This window comes from Mus caroli, chromosome 16, assembly GCF_900094665.2.
Source record: "Mus caroli chromosome 16, CAROLI_EIJ_v1.1, whole genome shotgun sequence".
NCBI classification, from domain to species: Eukaryota; Metazoa; Chordata; class Mammalia; order Rodentia; family Muridae; genus Mus; species Mus caroli.
In genome coordinates this window covers 25,638,699-25,651,128 of record NC_034585.1, presented here as the reverse complement: position 1 = coordinate 25,651,128, position 12,430 = coordinate 25,638,699, and the positions used below count along the sequence as shown (strand labels likewise).

Genomic DNA, 12,430 nt, shown 5'->3' with positions numbered 1-12,430 from the left:
TCGTGGGTTTCCACAACATGAGGAGCTGTATTAAAGGGTCTCAGCATTAGGAAGGTTGAAAACGACTACACTAAAATTATTTTTGCACTTTAAAAATAATTTTTATTTTAAAGTAAAATATAAGATCAGTTTTCTTGCCTTGCTTTCCCCCCCCCAGTTCCTCCCATGTACCGCTCACACACACACACACACACCCCTAAATTAATAAATAGGACCTGTCCCGTCCATTTCATGTCACTTTATATATAGATTTTTTAAAAAGCCATTGAAATAATATTTTGAAATTGATTTGTACTTTTGAGCATAAAATTCCCCCCTCCCCCAAAATCACAAAGATTGTGATGCTCTCCTCTGAGGAAGATAATGATGTCAGATATGCATGCTTCTGAAAGGAGATAGTTTGCATCTATCGTTTGTTTCCTCGGGAAGGTGTGTGGGAGAAATAGGGTGAGAGAAAGCAATTTGAGCCTGCATTTGCAGCTCGCTGAGAGTCATACCATATAAATACAGGCAGACTTTGTTGTCCCCAAATGACTTCTCTTTGAAAATGAAGAAATAGATTCTAGAAAGGAAAAAAAAAGAGGACCAGGTCAAAAACAGAACTGTCGTTCAATGTTTGTTCACGTTCTTTTACTAACGACGACAAGATCAGGGCTCTTTCATTTTGACACGGTGGAGAGTGTTCGTGGAGCAGTGATAGTGTTGATCTTGAGTGTGCTCTATGTCTGTGAGCACTGGCTTTGAAAGCAGGCAGCCTGCTGGGCCTGTGTTAGTGACCTTCCATTAGACTGTCTGAATAGTGGATGGAATCTCCACTCCCCCCTGTGCATAATAACTGGTATTGGTTCTCAGGAATAAATGTATATCTCATTTAAAAGTTTAAAAACAGTGCTGTTCACAGAGACAGACACCTATAATTAAAGTACACACTGGTTTTTCATAGTCACCTCAGTGCTGTTCTTATTTCTGATTCATAGATTTAGATCCTGAAATGAGACATAGGGAATTGAGAAAGTTCCCCCAATTCGTGGTGTGCGGTTTTCTGACAACTTCTATATTTGGCTTTAGAATCCTTGAGTGATGACTACATATTTAGAAACATTTCCTGGGGCTCACAAGAGATCAAGGATAAAACACTTAGTGTGGGCCATGAAGGACACATTGTTTGATGGGTTTGATGGTATTCTCTCAAGAGTTAACTTCTGAATGTTGTTTGATTTTCTTTTTCAGTACTTGGGGATTAAATCCAGGACTTTACAAGTTAGGGAAGTTACTCTAACATCGACCCACACTCCGGTGTGACAGCTTTAAATTAGTCGTGAATGCAAACGAGATGGCGCTGTTTCTTAATGAAATAATCCTTTCCTATTAATTTGATGCTACAGAAAGGCAAGCAAATCGGTTTAGTGGTAAGGACATCACTGGGTTTCTGAATGATTCGATAGGCATCGTACTTCACATTTTACATACATTGGCCTCGCTGAATACACTGTGATATACTTTCGTTCATAGTTTATATAAGTTAAAACTGAGTGCTGGAAAGGTAACCAGCACACTCTTTATACCACGTCCTGAACTCCAAGCCCAGCACACCTGCCCTGAACACTCAAAAGCTTCCTATCAGTCAACAGCAAGCCCCAAGTGGTCTCAGAGCGATACCCAGCAGCACACGTTCATCTATTCACATTCCGTATTTCTTCAGGTGTCCATCTACTCAGTGCACAGGTGAAATCCTGACACAGGCTATATGCCCAACCTTCCACACTGCTGTTTGATGGCGGAATCTACTAAGATTAACAAAATAACATCAGAGTCATCTTGGCACATGCCAAGCCAGGAAGCAGGCCTGCTGTTGATTGTCTAGGTAAAAACCTAAGAGGAAAACTAAGAAACAAAAACATAGTCTTCAAATTAGTCACCATGAGCTCAGGTGACCTCTGAGGCAGAAGGGGCTTGCATTCCAGCTGTGTGTGTGTGTGTGTGTGTGTGTGTGTGTGTGTGTGTGTGTGAGTGGCAGAGTGAGGTCTGCTGTAGAAAAATGAGGGAAATGCGTGTCTAATCATTGTTAAGCATTGTTAATCTTTGGGAATAAGAAAGAGGAGACCTAACTGCCTTTATTTTTGTTTTTGAGGCAGGATGTCACTGTTATCTAAGCTTCCTGAGAGCTTACTCTATTAATCACACTGGGATGAAAATCATGGTGATCCCCCTGCCCCAGCCTCTTGGGATTATAATAATCAGACTGTAGTCATAAGCTATACCGATTCCCCCCAATAAAAACAGGCATACCAAGTTCCTAGGAAATTTCCCCATAAGCACTTACATTGCATTGATATTAATGAGCATCTATTTTCTGAAGGACATTATCCTGAGGTATTTTCTCCTGACTGACTTTGCCAGTAATTCTGTTGAATATTCATTAATACCCACTGCATTGCACAATGCAAAAAAACAATAAACAAATAAACTAAAAACTAAACTGAAGCCTCATGTCTAAGTGAATTGAGGAGTAATTCCAGGTCCAATTTGAAAGCTGTAACCATTAAGGATACATAGTTTTCTATGCCAATCCCAGACACAGAGGATTTTATTTTTCACAATGCTTTTGGCCTTAGATTAGTCTTGTTCCCCAACTAGCTCTTAACTTATACTAACCTGTTTTTACTCATCTATATCTGCCATGTAGCTGACTACCTCTCTTCAGTTTTATCGGTGCCGGTGCCGACGAATCTCCCACCCTGATTCCTTCCTAAATTTGCCATCTGTTCCCAGAAGTCCCGCCCATTCTCTCCTGACTTGCTATAGGCTGTTCAGTGCTTTATTGACAGGTGATGCTTTTTACACACTGCACAAGAGATTAACCCAACTGCAAGCAAAAGCTTTATGTACAGCTCTAGGAAGAAGTAGAAATAGTTCACAGAAATGCAGATGAAAATAGCATTTGCATCCAAACCAACTATTTATACAAACCAAAGATGCTGAAGATAGATTCCCAATACTGCCCTAGAGAAACATTATCCTAGTGACCTCTGTGTTACCTGATTTTGTGGGAACAAATGTGCACCCTGCATAAGACTACAGAAACCAGATCTTTCTGGCCCTCCCATATTTCATTCTATGATAATTCTTCTACTAAGCCAGAATGGAGCACCTGCAGTGTCTGGAATCATTACACATCTCAGGCTGACCCTGTAGACACTTCTGTGCCTTCTCTGCCTGTTGGTCTTCCCGACCTTCTTGTGGGATGACTCAGTTCAAGGGATTAAAGGTTGTTCTTCCCCAAGCTTGTGCTTCTCTTTGCTCCTCTTTAGACTTCCCTTATTTTGATGATTACACACCAAACCATTTGGTAGGTGTATCATGCTGTTGATTTCTAGGAAAGAAAATAGGACGTATGCTGCTTTTGTGTGGAATTAAAATGTAAGCTTGTCATAACTTTGGTTAAGGATGCATTTTTTTTTACATTTGTATGTGTACTTGAGAAGTCACCATTGATTATCTTCCTCAATAACTGCGTATCTTTTGAGTCAGGGAAAGTCACTGAACTTAGTGCTTTCTGTTTTTTGTTTGTTTGTTTGTTTGTTTGTTTGTTTGTTTTGTCTAGACGGGCTGGCCAATGAGCTCCTATCTCTGCCTCCCAACGGTGGGGATTGATATGTGCTGCAGTACCTGGCTTTTTAAAATAGGTGATAGTGGTATAAAGAGGGTTACATTTTTGTACTGATAAAAGAAAACAAAGCAAAATCATCAGAGGTCAATGGAGAGGCCAAGAAATAATGAAAGTAACAAGATTCCAGGAAACAATCTTGGAAAATAGTGATGCTTGCAGGATGGTTGTAGAGAACAATGATTTTTTTCAAATTTTTTATTAGATATTTTCTTCATTTACATTTCAAATGCTATCCTGAAAGTCCCCTATACCCTCCCCCTGACTTGCTCCCCAACCCACCCACTCTCACTTCCTGGCCCTGGCATTCCCCATGTACTGGGGCATTTAATCTTCGAAAGACCAAGGGCCTCTCCTCCCAATGATGGCTGACTAGGCCATCTTCTGCTACAGGTGCAGCTAGAGACACGAGTTCTGGGAGTACTGGTTAGTTCATATTGTTGTTCCTCTTATAGGGTTGCAGACCCCTTCAGCTCCTTGGATAATTTCTCTTGCTCCTCCATTGGGGGCTCTGTGTTCACATCCAATAGATGACTGTGAGCATCCACTTCTGTATTTGCCAGGAACTGGCATAGCCTCACAGGAAACAGCTATATCAGGGTCATGTCAGCAAAATCTTTCTGGCATATGCAGTAAGTACTGTCTGGGTTCGGTGTCTGTTTATGAGATGGATCCCCGGGTAGAGCAGTCTCTGGATGGTCCTTTCTTCTGTCTCAGCTCCAAACTTGAGAACAGTGATGTTAATGAGGAAGCAAAAAGAAAGCCAAGGTGAAAATTGTTTCTGAAGGGAAAGAGGGAGAGTTTAATGGAACTGGTTGGGCTAAAAAGAAAACTTTTAGCAATAACTTGTAGAATCTTTAGGATAAAATGTGTCACTTGAATCTGGAATAGCCTAGTTTATGAGGACTTTAAAAGTAAAGGAAAAAATCCTAGGTGGGATTGTGTGGGCAAAAGGCAGCATTCAACAAGTCAAGGAAAGAACAGCAGTTGCTAATCTAGAGACAGTACATCTAGATCCCTCACTAAGATGTTTGCATACTTGTGGGAGGAAAGAGAAAAGAGGACTGCACAGGAGAGAAAGAGTCTGGAGATGCCACACAGGAAGCTCTTTCCTGTCAGCTCAGATTGTCACTCTTGGTTTTGACCTGTGTTTATCCAAGATGCATGTGCACCTGTGCATAGACCAGCTTATAAAGCAACACCTTAACAAGGAGAGAATATTCATTCACCAGATTACCACATCTTCAACAAGTCTTCAGCCTGACTCTGAACAGTGTGTTAGCAGTATGTCTTCGCTGGACAGCAGCATTGTATGCATAGGGTGTGTTCAGGAAGGAGGTGGGAAAGACTGAGATAATGCCAGTTTGGAAAGACGGAGAAGGTGGGCATCCTTCAAATGAGATTCACTTTATGAAGCTTTAGCTTAGTAGCCAAACAATGTTTTAGATGCACAGGTATTAAATGAAGCTAATTAAGTTTAATGAAATAATTTAGACCATCAAACATGGAGCATAAGTCATCAATAAATCTAAGGTACAGGTGAGTATTACCCACACTGAAGAGGAACAAATACAGAGTGAGCCCAAGACACTTTTGGGAAATGATATTTTGATAGAGTTCTGCAAAGCCAGTGCCAAAAACTCCTGAGCACAGGGGGAACCCAGTAGCAAGTGTGTTTCTTATGACAGTATTGGTTTGCAATTCTGAGGCTACTTTAGGTGTGCACTAAGACTAGATAGTGGAAACAGTGAAAGCTACTTTTAGACAAAGAAGTTACAGACAAGGCAAGGACAAAGACTAAGTTGAAACCTGTGCCACTAGACAGGGATCTGGGTATTTTGCCATCTTCCTCTCAATCTTTGAATGACAAACCTTCAGTATATCTGCCTGAGTCTCTTTTTGATAGTGACAGTATAGAAATAAGTGATATACACGTTATATGATTTTTCACATGTTATGTGGCTCTCAATTGGATCTAGCAGCAGTTCACACCCCAGCAAACAATGCCTCACCATCCAGATCCAGACCCTTAGGTACCATATCCTATATGAAAAGCTAGGACTCACTGGACAATTAGTCGATTCTAGAGCTAGAGAAAGAAAAGCAGAAGACAAAGACATAAAGTCAATCTGGAGCATCATATGATGGCAGAAAATGAAGAAACTGATGTAGAAGTAGGGACTGACTGAAGGCCACAGGACCCATCAAGGCATTTCCCAATGCTAAAGCTAAAACAACCTCAGCCACAGGCCAATGATGAGGAATTCAACCCCAGAAAAACCCTTTGTGAGACCACATGTATATAAATAACTGACTAAAGAAGGAAGTGGGGAGGGGATAGTCTTTCAAAGTAATTACCAGTTTATAAAAGAAATCAAGGGTGTTTGAACTCACAGCTCGGCACAGTAACAGCTGTCAAACATAGGATCTGACCATAAATGGTGAAACCAGCACGTCAGAGCTGGAGAAGCAATAGGTCACTGGTAGAGCGTAATTGCTCACAATAAATTTCAAAATAGACCTTTATAAGAGTAAAATAGCAGACACTACTTTAATTACCTAGGCAAGGTTAATATCACTGATCGATAACATGCATTCTCCTAGTAGTGATGAGGTCAGGTCAGCATCTGTCAATCTCTGACAGTCTTTCCCAACTGAATAACTGTCAACTAACAATCAGAAACTGCACACGTGTTTCACAATGTATTTGACCAGTGTTTATGGAGTATAAAGGTTTTGAAAGACAAGAAGAGGCTGAGGGTCTGTCACGAGATTGAAGGAGACTGAGGCTACTCCGGGATTAACACACGTCCAAGCTGAATCCTGAAACACATAAAAAACCGTGCAGTAAGAGGAAAACTTGTGAAAGTTGTTATGAAGTTATAGAATTGTCAGGTGCTCGTGTAAATCTTTTGAGCTCAATGATGGCAAAGCGGTTTAATACGTGGTGCTGTTTGCAGAAATTGGAATCGTTGTACATAAGCCCTTCACTTTTAACTTTTCCATAAGTTGAAATTAATTCTGAACCTCAAAAATTTGATGAGGAAAAACAAAAGGAAGACGATAAACAGCAAACAGCTAGAAGGATATAAACCTGTGTTTATTTTTTTGAAAATAGTTAATTTGGTTAATATATTACTACAGAAAATATAACTTAATATTTAGTCATCAAGACAACTATGTGTGCTGCATTTTAAGTAAGATACCATTGCCACAGAACTTCCAAGTTTAATTTAGAAATGCACAGAAAGAAAACTTGAAAGTTTTTGTCCAAACTAGTCAACCACTTCCCTGGCTTCTATGGTGTGTATTTGTTCTCTTTTTATACATCATAGCACCATTAAAGTGAATTCTTCTGAAGTCCTGCGTATGGTACTTTGGGGAAGCTGAACTGTGAGTGCCGATGGCAACAACATGTGGAGGTGTGAGAAAACACTTTGAAAACAATAACATTCTAGTGATTGAATCCCCTTGGGGCCCACTTTAATGAAACATATACTCTAAAGTAAAAGAAAAGGCACACCAAAAGATGCTGTGCTGTCTGATTTAAATGGACATCTAGCGGTTTGGTATCAAGATAGGATATGAACGCAATCCCCCAGTTTCTTTCTTTCTTTTTCTCAGAGATGAGTATTCCTGGTCCTTAGAATCATGGGCATGGTGGTGTAAGCATGTGAGTAGGCCATCTGAATATTAACTGTGATGGAGTTGACTTTCTTGCCCTGTCTTTTGGGGGTTGGGGGGAGGGCAGGGTTACAGACTTAATGAGGAATCGGAAGATTCACACTTAAGCACTTCCTGTTATCAATAACAGAGCCACCACTACACTAGACTTAGAATCCAGAGACACTGACAATGGCACCTCACCTTGCAAATATAATTAGGATCTCCAACACTTTCATGTGTCCCAGACCTTGGAATCCTTGTGACAGCATGGTCAGGTGGATGAAGAGGCACAGTAGGTGTGCTTTGAATTTACATATGGACCATCTCTCTCTGCTCAAGTTCCTTTGAGTAGCAAGGCTTCATTTTATTGCTACTTATTGGACAGTACCACTCCTCTCAAAGGGAAGCAGGAGCTTTGGGCTTTGGGTTCCGGAGCAGGAGGGTGCTACCGGAAAACTAGCTGTCTTGTGCTACAGCACCAAAGGCTATTTTTAGATGTTTTCCTTTGGTTAATTGTCTCTCCCTCCTTGGGGAATTTCGATGGGTAGAATCCCAGATGAGCCAATTTTCTTACTAATTCCCGCAGAGATGGGAAAGAGGAAGGCCATGGCTCTGTTTGTTGCCTTGGGGCCTCACAACTTTCTTTATGATGACAAAGGAGTGGGTCAGCGAGGTCTTTAAGGACATCGAAATCTACAGAGCTCTGCTGGACTCATGGACCAATGAGACTAAGACAGGACCTGCTGGGAGACTGGAAAATATCTTCTTGGAGCCTTGAACCACCCTGATTTCTGAAAGAAGCAGAGGACATGGAGCCAGCAGTGACAATGAGCTCAAGACTCTCTTCCACATGTCCTGACTTTCTTCTACCACCTTTGAAAGGAAAAGGGAAGTTGTAGAGAACTTGAACCTTCATCTCAACTTTTGGAAAACACAGGGAGACTAGTGGAGGTTAGCCTAAAGGAAGTAATGAGGGATGGAGTGATGACAGTCATTTAGTCTTAATTTCTTGCTGGAAAAACAAGTCAAGAAGTGTTAGATGCCCTGGAGACAATGAATGGAAAGTGTTCAAGTTGGTTTCTGACTCTGTCAGGGCCAAACTTCTAACTGTGAATTACTTGGGGGAGCCACTGAATTTCTTACCACCTGCATTGTGCAGGTACTGGTGTGCGTTCTGGCGTTCACTGGAAAGTGAAAATGATCCAAAGCCCTAGAGGAGGCAACTAACATGACACTTATAACTAGTGCATTCTTAGGCCACAGTAAGGGGCACACAAGACACTCTTGTCATTAATGATAGACTATGAAAACCTTGAGACACCAAGAAGCTAATGTGTTGTTGAAAATCACACAGCAAAGAAGAACTTGAATTCAGCCTTTGTCTCCAGCATCTGTGCTTTCAAAGGTATCTGCCCTTGAAGCTTCCTCTCTGCATCGGGATGTCACATAGAGGAGTTCCCTGTCCCATCCACATCATTATTTTAGTTCTGACATTCATAAGCTCTGGGAAATGAGGGGTGGAACTCAAAATGTCAGTTCTAGAGAAACGTGAGCCCTTTAACACCAAGCAGACCTCCCCAGGACAACTGCCCCAGTCTGGCAGACAGAGGCAGAGGTACCAGAATACTCTCATCAGGTAAAGTGCAGGTGCTATCTGATGCTGTTTCACTTGCCTCTCCCCCTCCAGTTCTGTTCTAGTCAGGTCCTTCTTTCCACTGTTCTCATGCTAGACATATCCAAGAACCTGGAAAGCCAGGAACAGAACTATCAGAAGCCGTCAACCCCCCCCGCCCCCCATTTCACACTCTTCCCCGTCCAGATTTATGGAGAGGCGCCCGAGATGGCAAAAGACTTACCCAAGGTCACAGCCCTAGCCAAGAAATCCTGGAGTCCGGGCTCCCATAGCAGAACCTAATGACCTCTTAGGTACACTTTCTCATCGCCTGCACCCGAAGCTCTTTCCAAGCCAAGCCTACTTCCCTGTCCTCCCCCCCCCCCCCCCCCCCCCCCCCCCCCCCCGCCCTTTAGTCCCCTGACTCGCTTCTGACGCTTGGCGGCCTCCCGGGTCCAGCCCTTCCTGCGGGCGCTCCCTTCCGCCGGATTCCCACGCCGCGCGCCACGCCCCCAGCCACCAGCCGTGGGGACCCCGAGGCAGCGGAGACCCGGGTCGCCCGACCTGAAGGAGGCGCGACCCGCGGTGACGTCCTCCGCGCCACGGCCGGCGCCCGCCCTCCCGCCCGCAGTGGGGCCGCCCTCTCGAAAGTCCCAAAGTGTCGCGCGGAGCCGGCTGAGGCGTGGCCGAGCCCGGGGCCCCCGGGAGGGCCGCCCCCGGCGGAGCCCCAGCCCGGCGTACAGGTCGCACGGCTCCGGGACGTGCCATGGGCTGGGGACCCCGGTGCCCCTCGCAGGCCATCGCTGGGTCGCTGGAGTAGCGGAGGTGGGCGGGGAGCCGGCCGACCCTGCGCGAGTCTCTCCATGAAGATTCTTGCGCTTTCTCTGAAGAAAGGAGTTCATATGCTGCAGTGCCTCTGTGGAAGGAGCCTGAGGTCCAGCGACAGCCCAAGCGGTGAGCCGACGTCCCCTCCCAGGCCGCCCACCGCTGGAGCCCAGCGCCCAAAGGGCCCGAGGCTTCCGAGCGCGCGCGTGTGTGCGCGAGTGCGCGTGTGTGTGAGTGTGTGTAGTCCTGAAGTCACCCGCGCTGTCGTCCCGCACCCGAGCTGGAGCTAGCGGGTCCGGGACGCGGGGAGCGGGAGGGACCGGCTCCCACACTTCCTCGCGCCTCGCTGCTCCTTGTGACTTGCTAGGGCAGCCTGGGACTCACGGTTGTTCAGGGTCTCCTCGGAGAAGTTGCTGGTGCAATCGCCTGCAGAGGGGGACATTAAACAGGTGGCTGGCAGACAGGTATCTTATTTTTCTTGCTTTGTCTGAAAGTGGACTTTTGGCTGTGTTGAGATGGGCTACGCTTCTCTGGAGATGGGGCGATCTCTGTCCTTGGTGCTGAAGCAGGAGGCTCTCAAGTAGCCTGGGACTTAGCCAATCTGCTCTCTTCAGGAGAGGAAAGAAAACCAGACCTGTGCTATTGAGAAAAATCATTAAAATACTCAATGAATTTTTCTTTTTTTAAAATTACCAAACTAAAACTAAAGAAGGCATTCTGTTTTGCACAAGCCTTGCAAGATAATGTGTTTCGTGGCGCTCTCTTCCATTGTTTGATTCTTTTAAAGGATGAAAGTTCCCTTTAAATCAATCATCTATTAATCTTGCAAGCGCTAATTCAGTTTCTGTGCTCTTTGGTTTCTTTCTCAAAAGCGGAGGTGGGGTGTGAGGAGACAGGAAAGGCATCATATTACGTCTAAATGAGTGTCTCTGTAAAGAATATATTTTTGATCTATAAGCCCCAAATAACTAACAAATTCGACAACATTACACAACATTATAATAGCCTTTGTGTTTGAAACTTTGTGTGCTATTTTTGGTGATCTGATTCACTTGGTAATGGCACCTATTTTCACTCTGTTCTAGGACTAAGAAAATTATATTTGGAAATATATTTATATATGTATATATGTATGATATATATATGTATATATGTATGATATGAATATATATATATATATATATATATATATATATATATATTTCATTCATCCTTTCTCAAAGTTGGACTTTCTAATTACTCACTAGTAAAAAAAAATAAACCTGGAGAATAGCTTTAAAGAAACTAGAAAATTTAATTATGTGAAATTTGCGAACATAGCTGTAAAATGAAATTGGCAATGTGGTCTCATGTTTTATTTCTAGGTAATTCAGAAGATTATCTAGACTGTCGTTTTGTTTTGTTACTGTATTTGTGAGTACTGAAAGATGTCTCTACATTTTCAACTAAAAAAAAAAAGTGTTATGGTAAAGCCTTCCATCTTAATGGGTTGTGACCCAGGAAACCTCTGGAGGTGCATGCAAACATCCTCTGAGTTCTTCTGCCTTATATGAAATAGAATGTGAATAGATTGTCACAAGGGGATTTGCTTCCCTTGTGTGCGGAATGTTAAGTGTGCGGTGTATAGTTAAACAAGGCACTTCCTTAGATAAAATGAGGCAAAATCTCCCAGTTAACAGGCAGAGCTAGTTTCCCAAATAGTAACAGCTGAAAATAGAAAGAGTGATCTAGATGACTGGGTAGCGTGGGCTGCTGCAAGCATGGGACGTACGAGTCAAGAGAGCCAGTTATGAGCCAGGTCCCATAAGTCACTGTACTTTAAAAACTCTCCGCTTTCATAGAAAAGAAGAAAAGCCTGGAAACGCTGTTAGCTCTTGCCTGGCTCCTCTATTTGTGACCTCACCTGCTTTGAATGTGTGATTCCGTAAGAGCTGTGGTGTCTTATTTATATCTGCATTTTTACTTAGTTGGGTAAATATTTTATTTTAGGGGACTAGCACTCTAGAGAAATTTTTGAAAAAAAGTCACAGAACCAAATGGGAAAGATGAGACCTCTTCTCTAGTCTTTCAGAAACATAGTCTGCAGAAGAGTGTTTCTAGAATTAAAGGGTCTTTGTTTAAATCGTGACTCTTTATAGCTTATGACTGCATGCACCTAGTGTAACCTGCCCTTATAACTTGTACACAAATCTAAATTACTGTGATCATATTGCACACATCATAGTTGGAATGAAACAATTGAATAATAGCTGAAGATTTAATTGAACTCTTGTATACCAGCTACCATTCTAAAGACCTTTTAACGCCATGTGGAGCATGCTTGGCATGTTTCATTATTGCCAGTGCGTTTTATTTTAAATTAGCATCATTACTGTGACTTCTGCTATTGGCACAACCTGACAGCAACTCTGCAAGTTATGTTGGTATGCCCAATGTTCTCGTGCAAGTTGGTATGCCCAATGTTCTCGTGCATGTTGGTATGCCCAATGTTCTCGTGCAAGTTGGCACAAAGAAACCACAAGTTTTTCATAAAGTGAATGTGTAACAACAAGGCCATGAAAGTACTGCACATTTTAAATCTTGCCTGGAAGGAATTTGGTAATGTTTTAAACAATGTCAGTATGTATTTACTGCCCCATTGCAGTTGCACTGAGTATAGA

General features: G+C 43.0%; 1 protein-coding gene across 3 annotated transcripts in view; it reads left to right on the top strand.

Annotated features, from left to right (window-relative positions):
* The window catches only part of Fgf12 (fibroblast growth factor 12), a 577,898-nt gene that overhangs the window by 187,526 nt on the left and 377,942 nt on the right, over positions 1-12,430 (top strand). Inside the window, exon 1 of one of the 3 annotated variants that reach the window (XM_021184729.2) lies at positions 9,529-9,899. The exons of 1 other annotated variant lie outside the window; for it this stretch is intronic. In XM_021184729.2, coding sequence (XP_021040388.1) covers positions 9,809-9,899 — 91 coding nt within the window. In that variant the 5' untranslated portion in view covers positions 9,529-9,808. Of the gene's footprint in view, positions 1-9,528; positions 9,900-9,983; positions 10,235-12,430 lie in introns of those variants that run through there. One more of the 3 variants, XM_029470638.1, reaches the window with a different exon arrangement.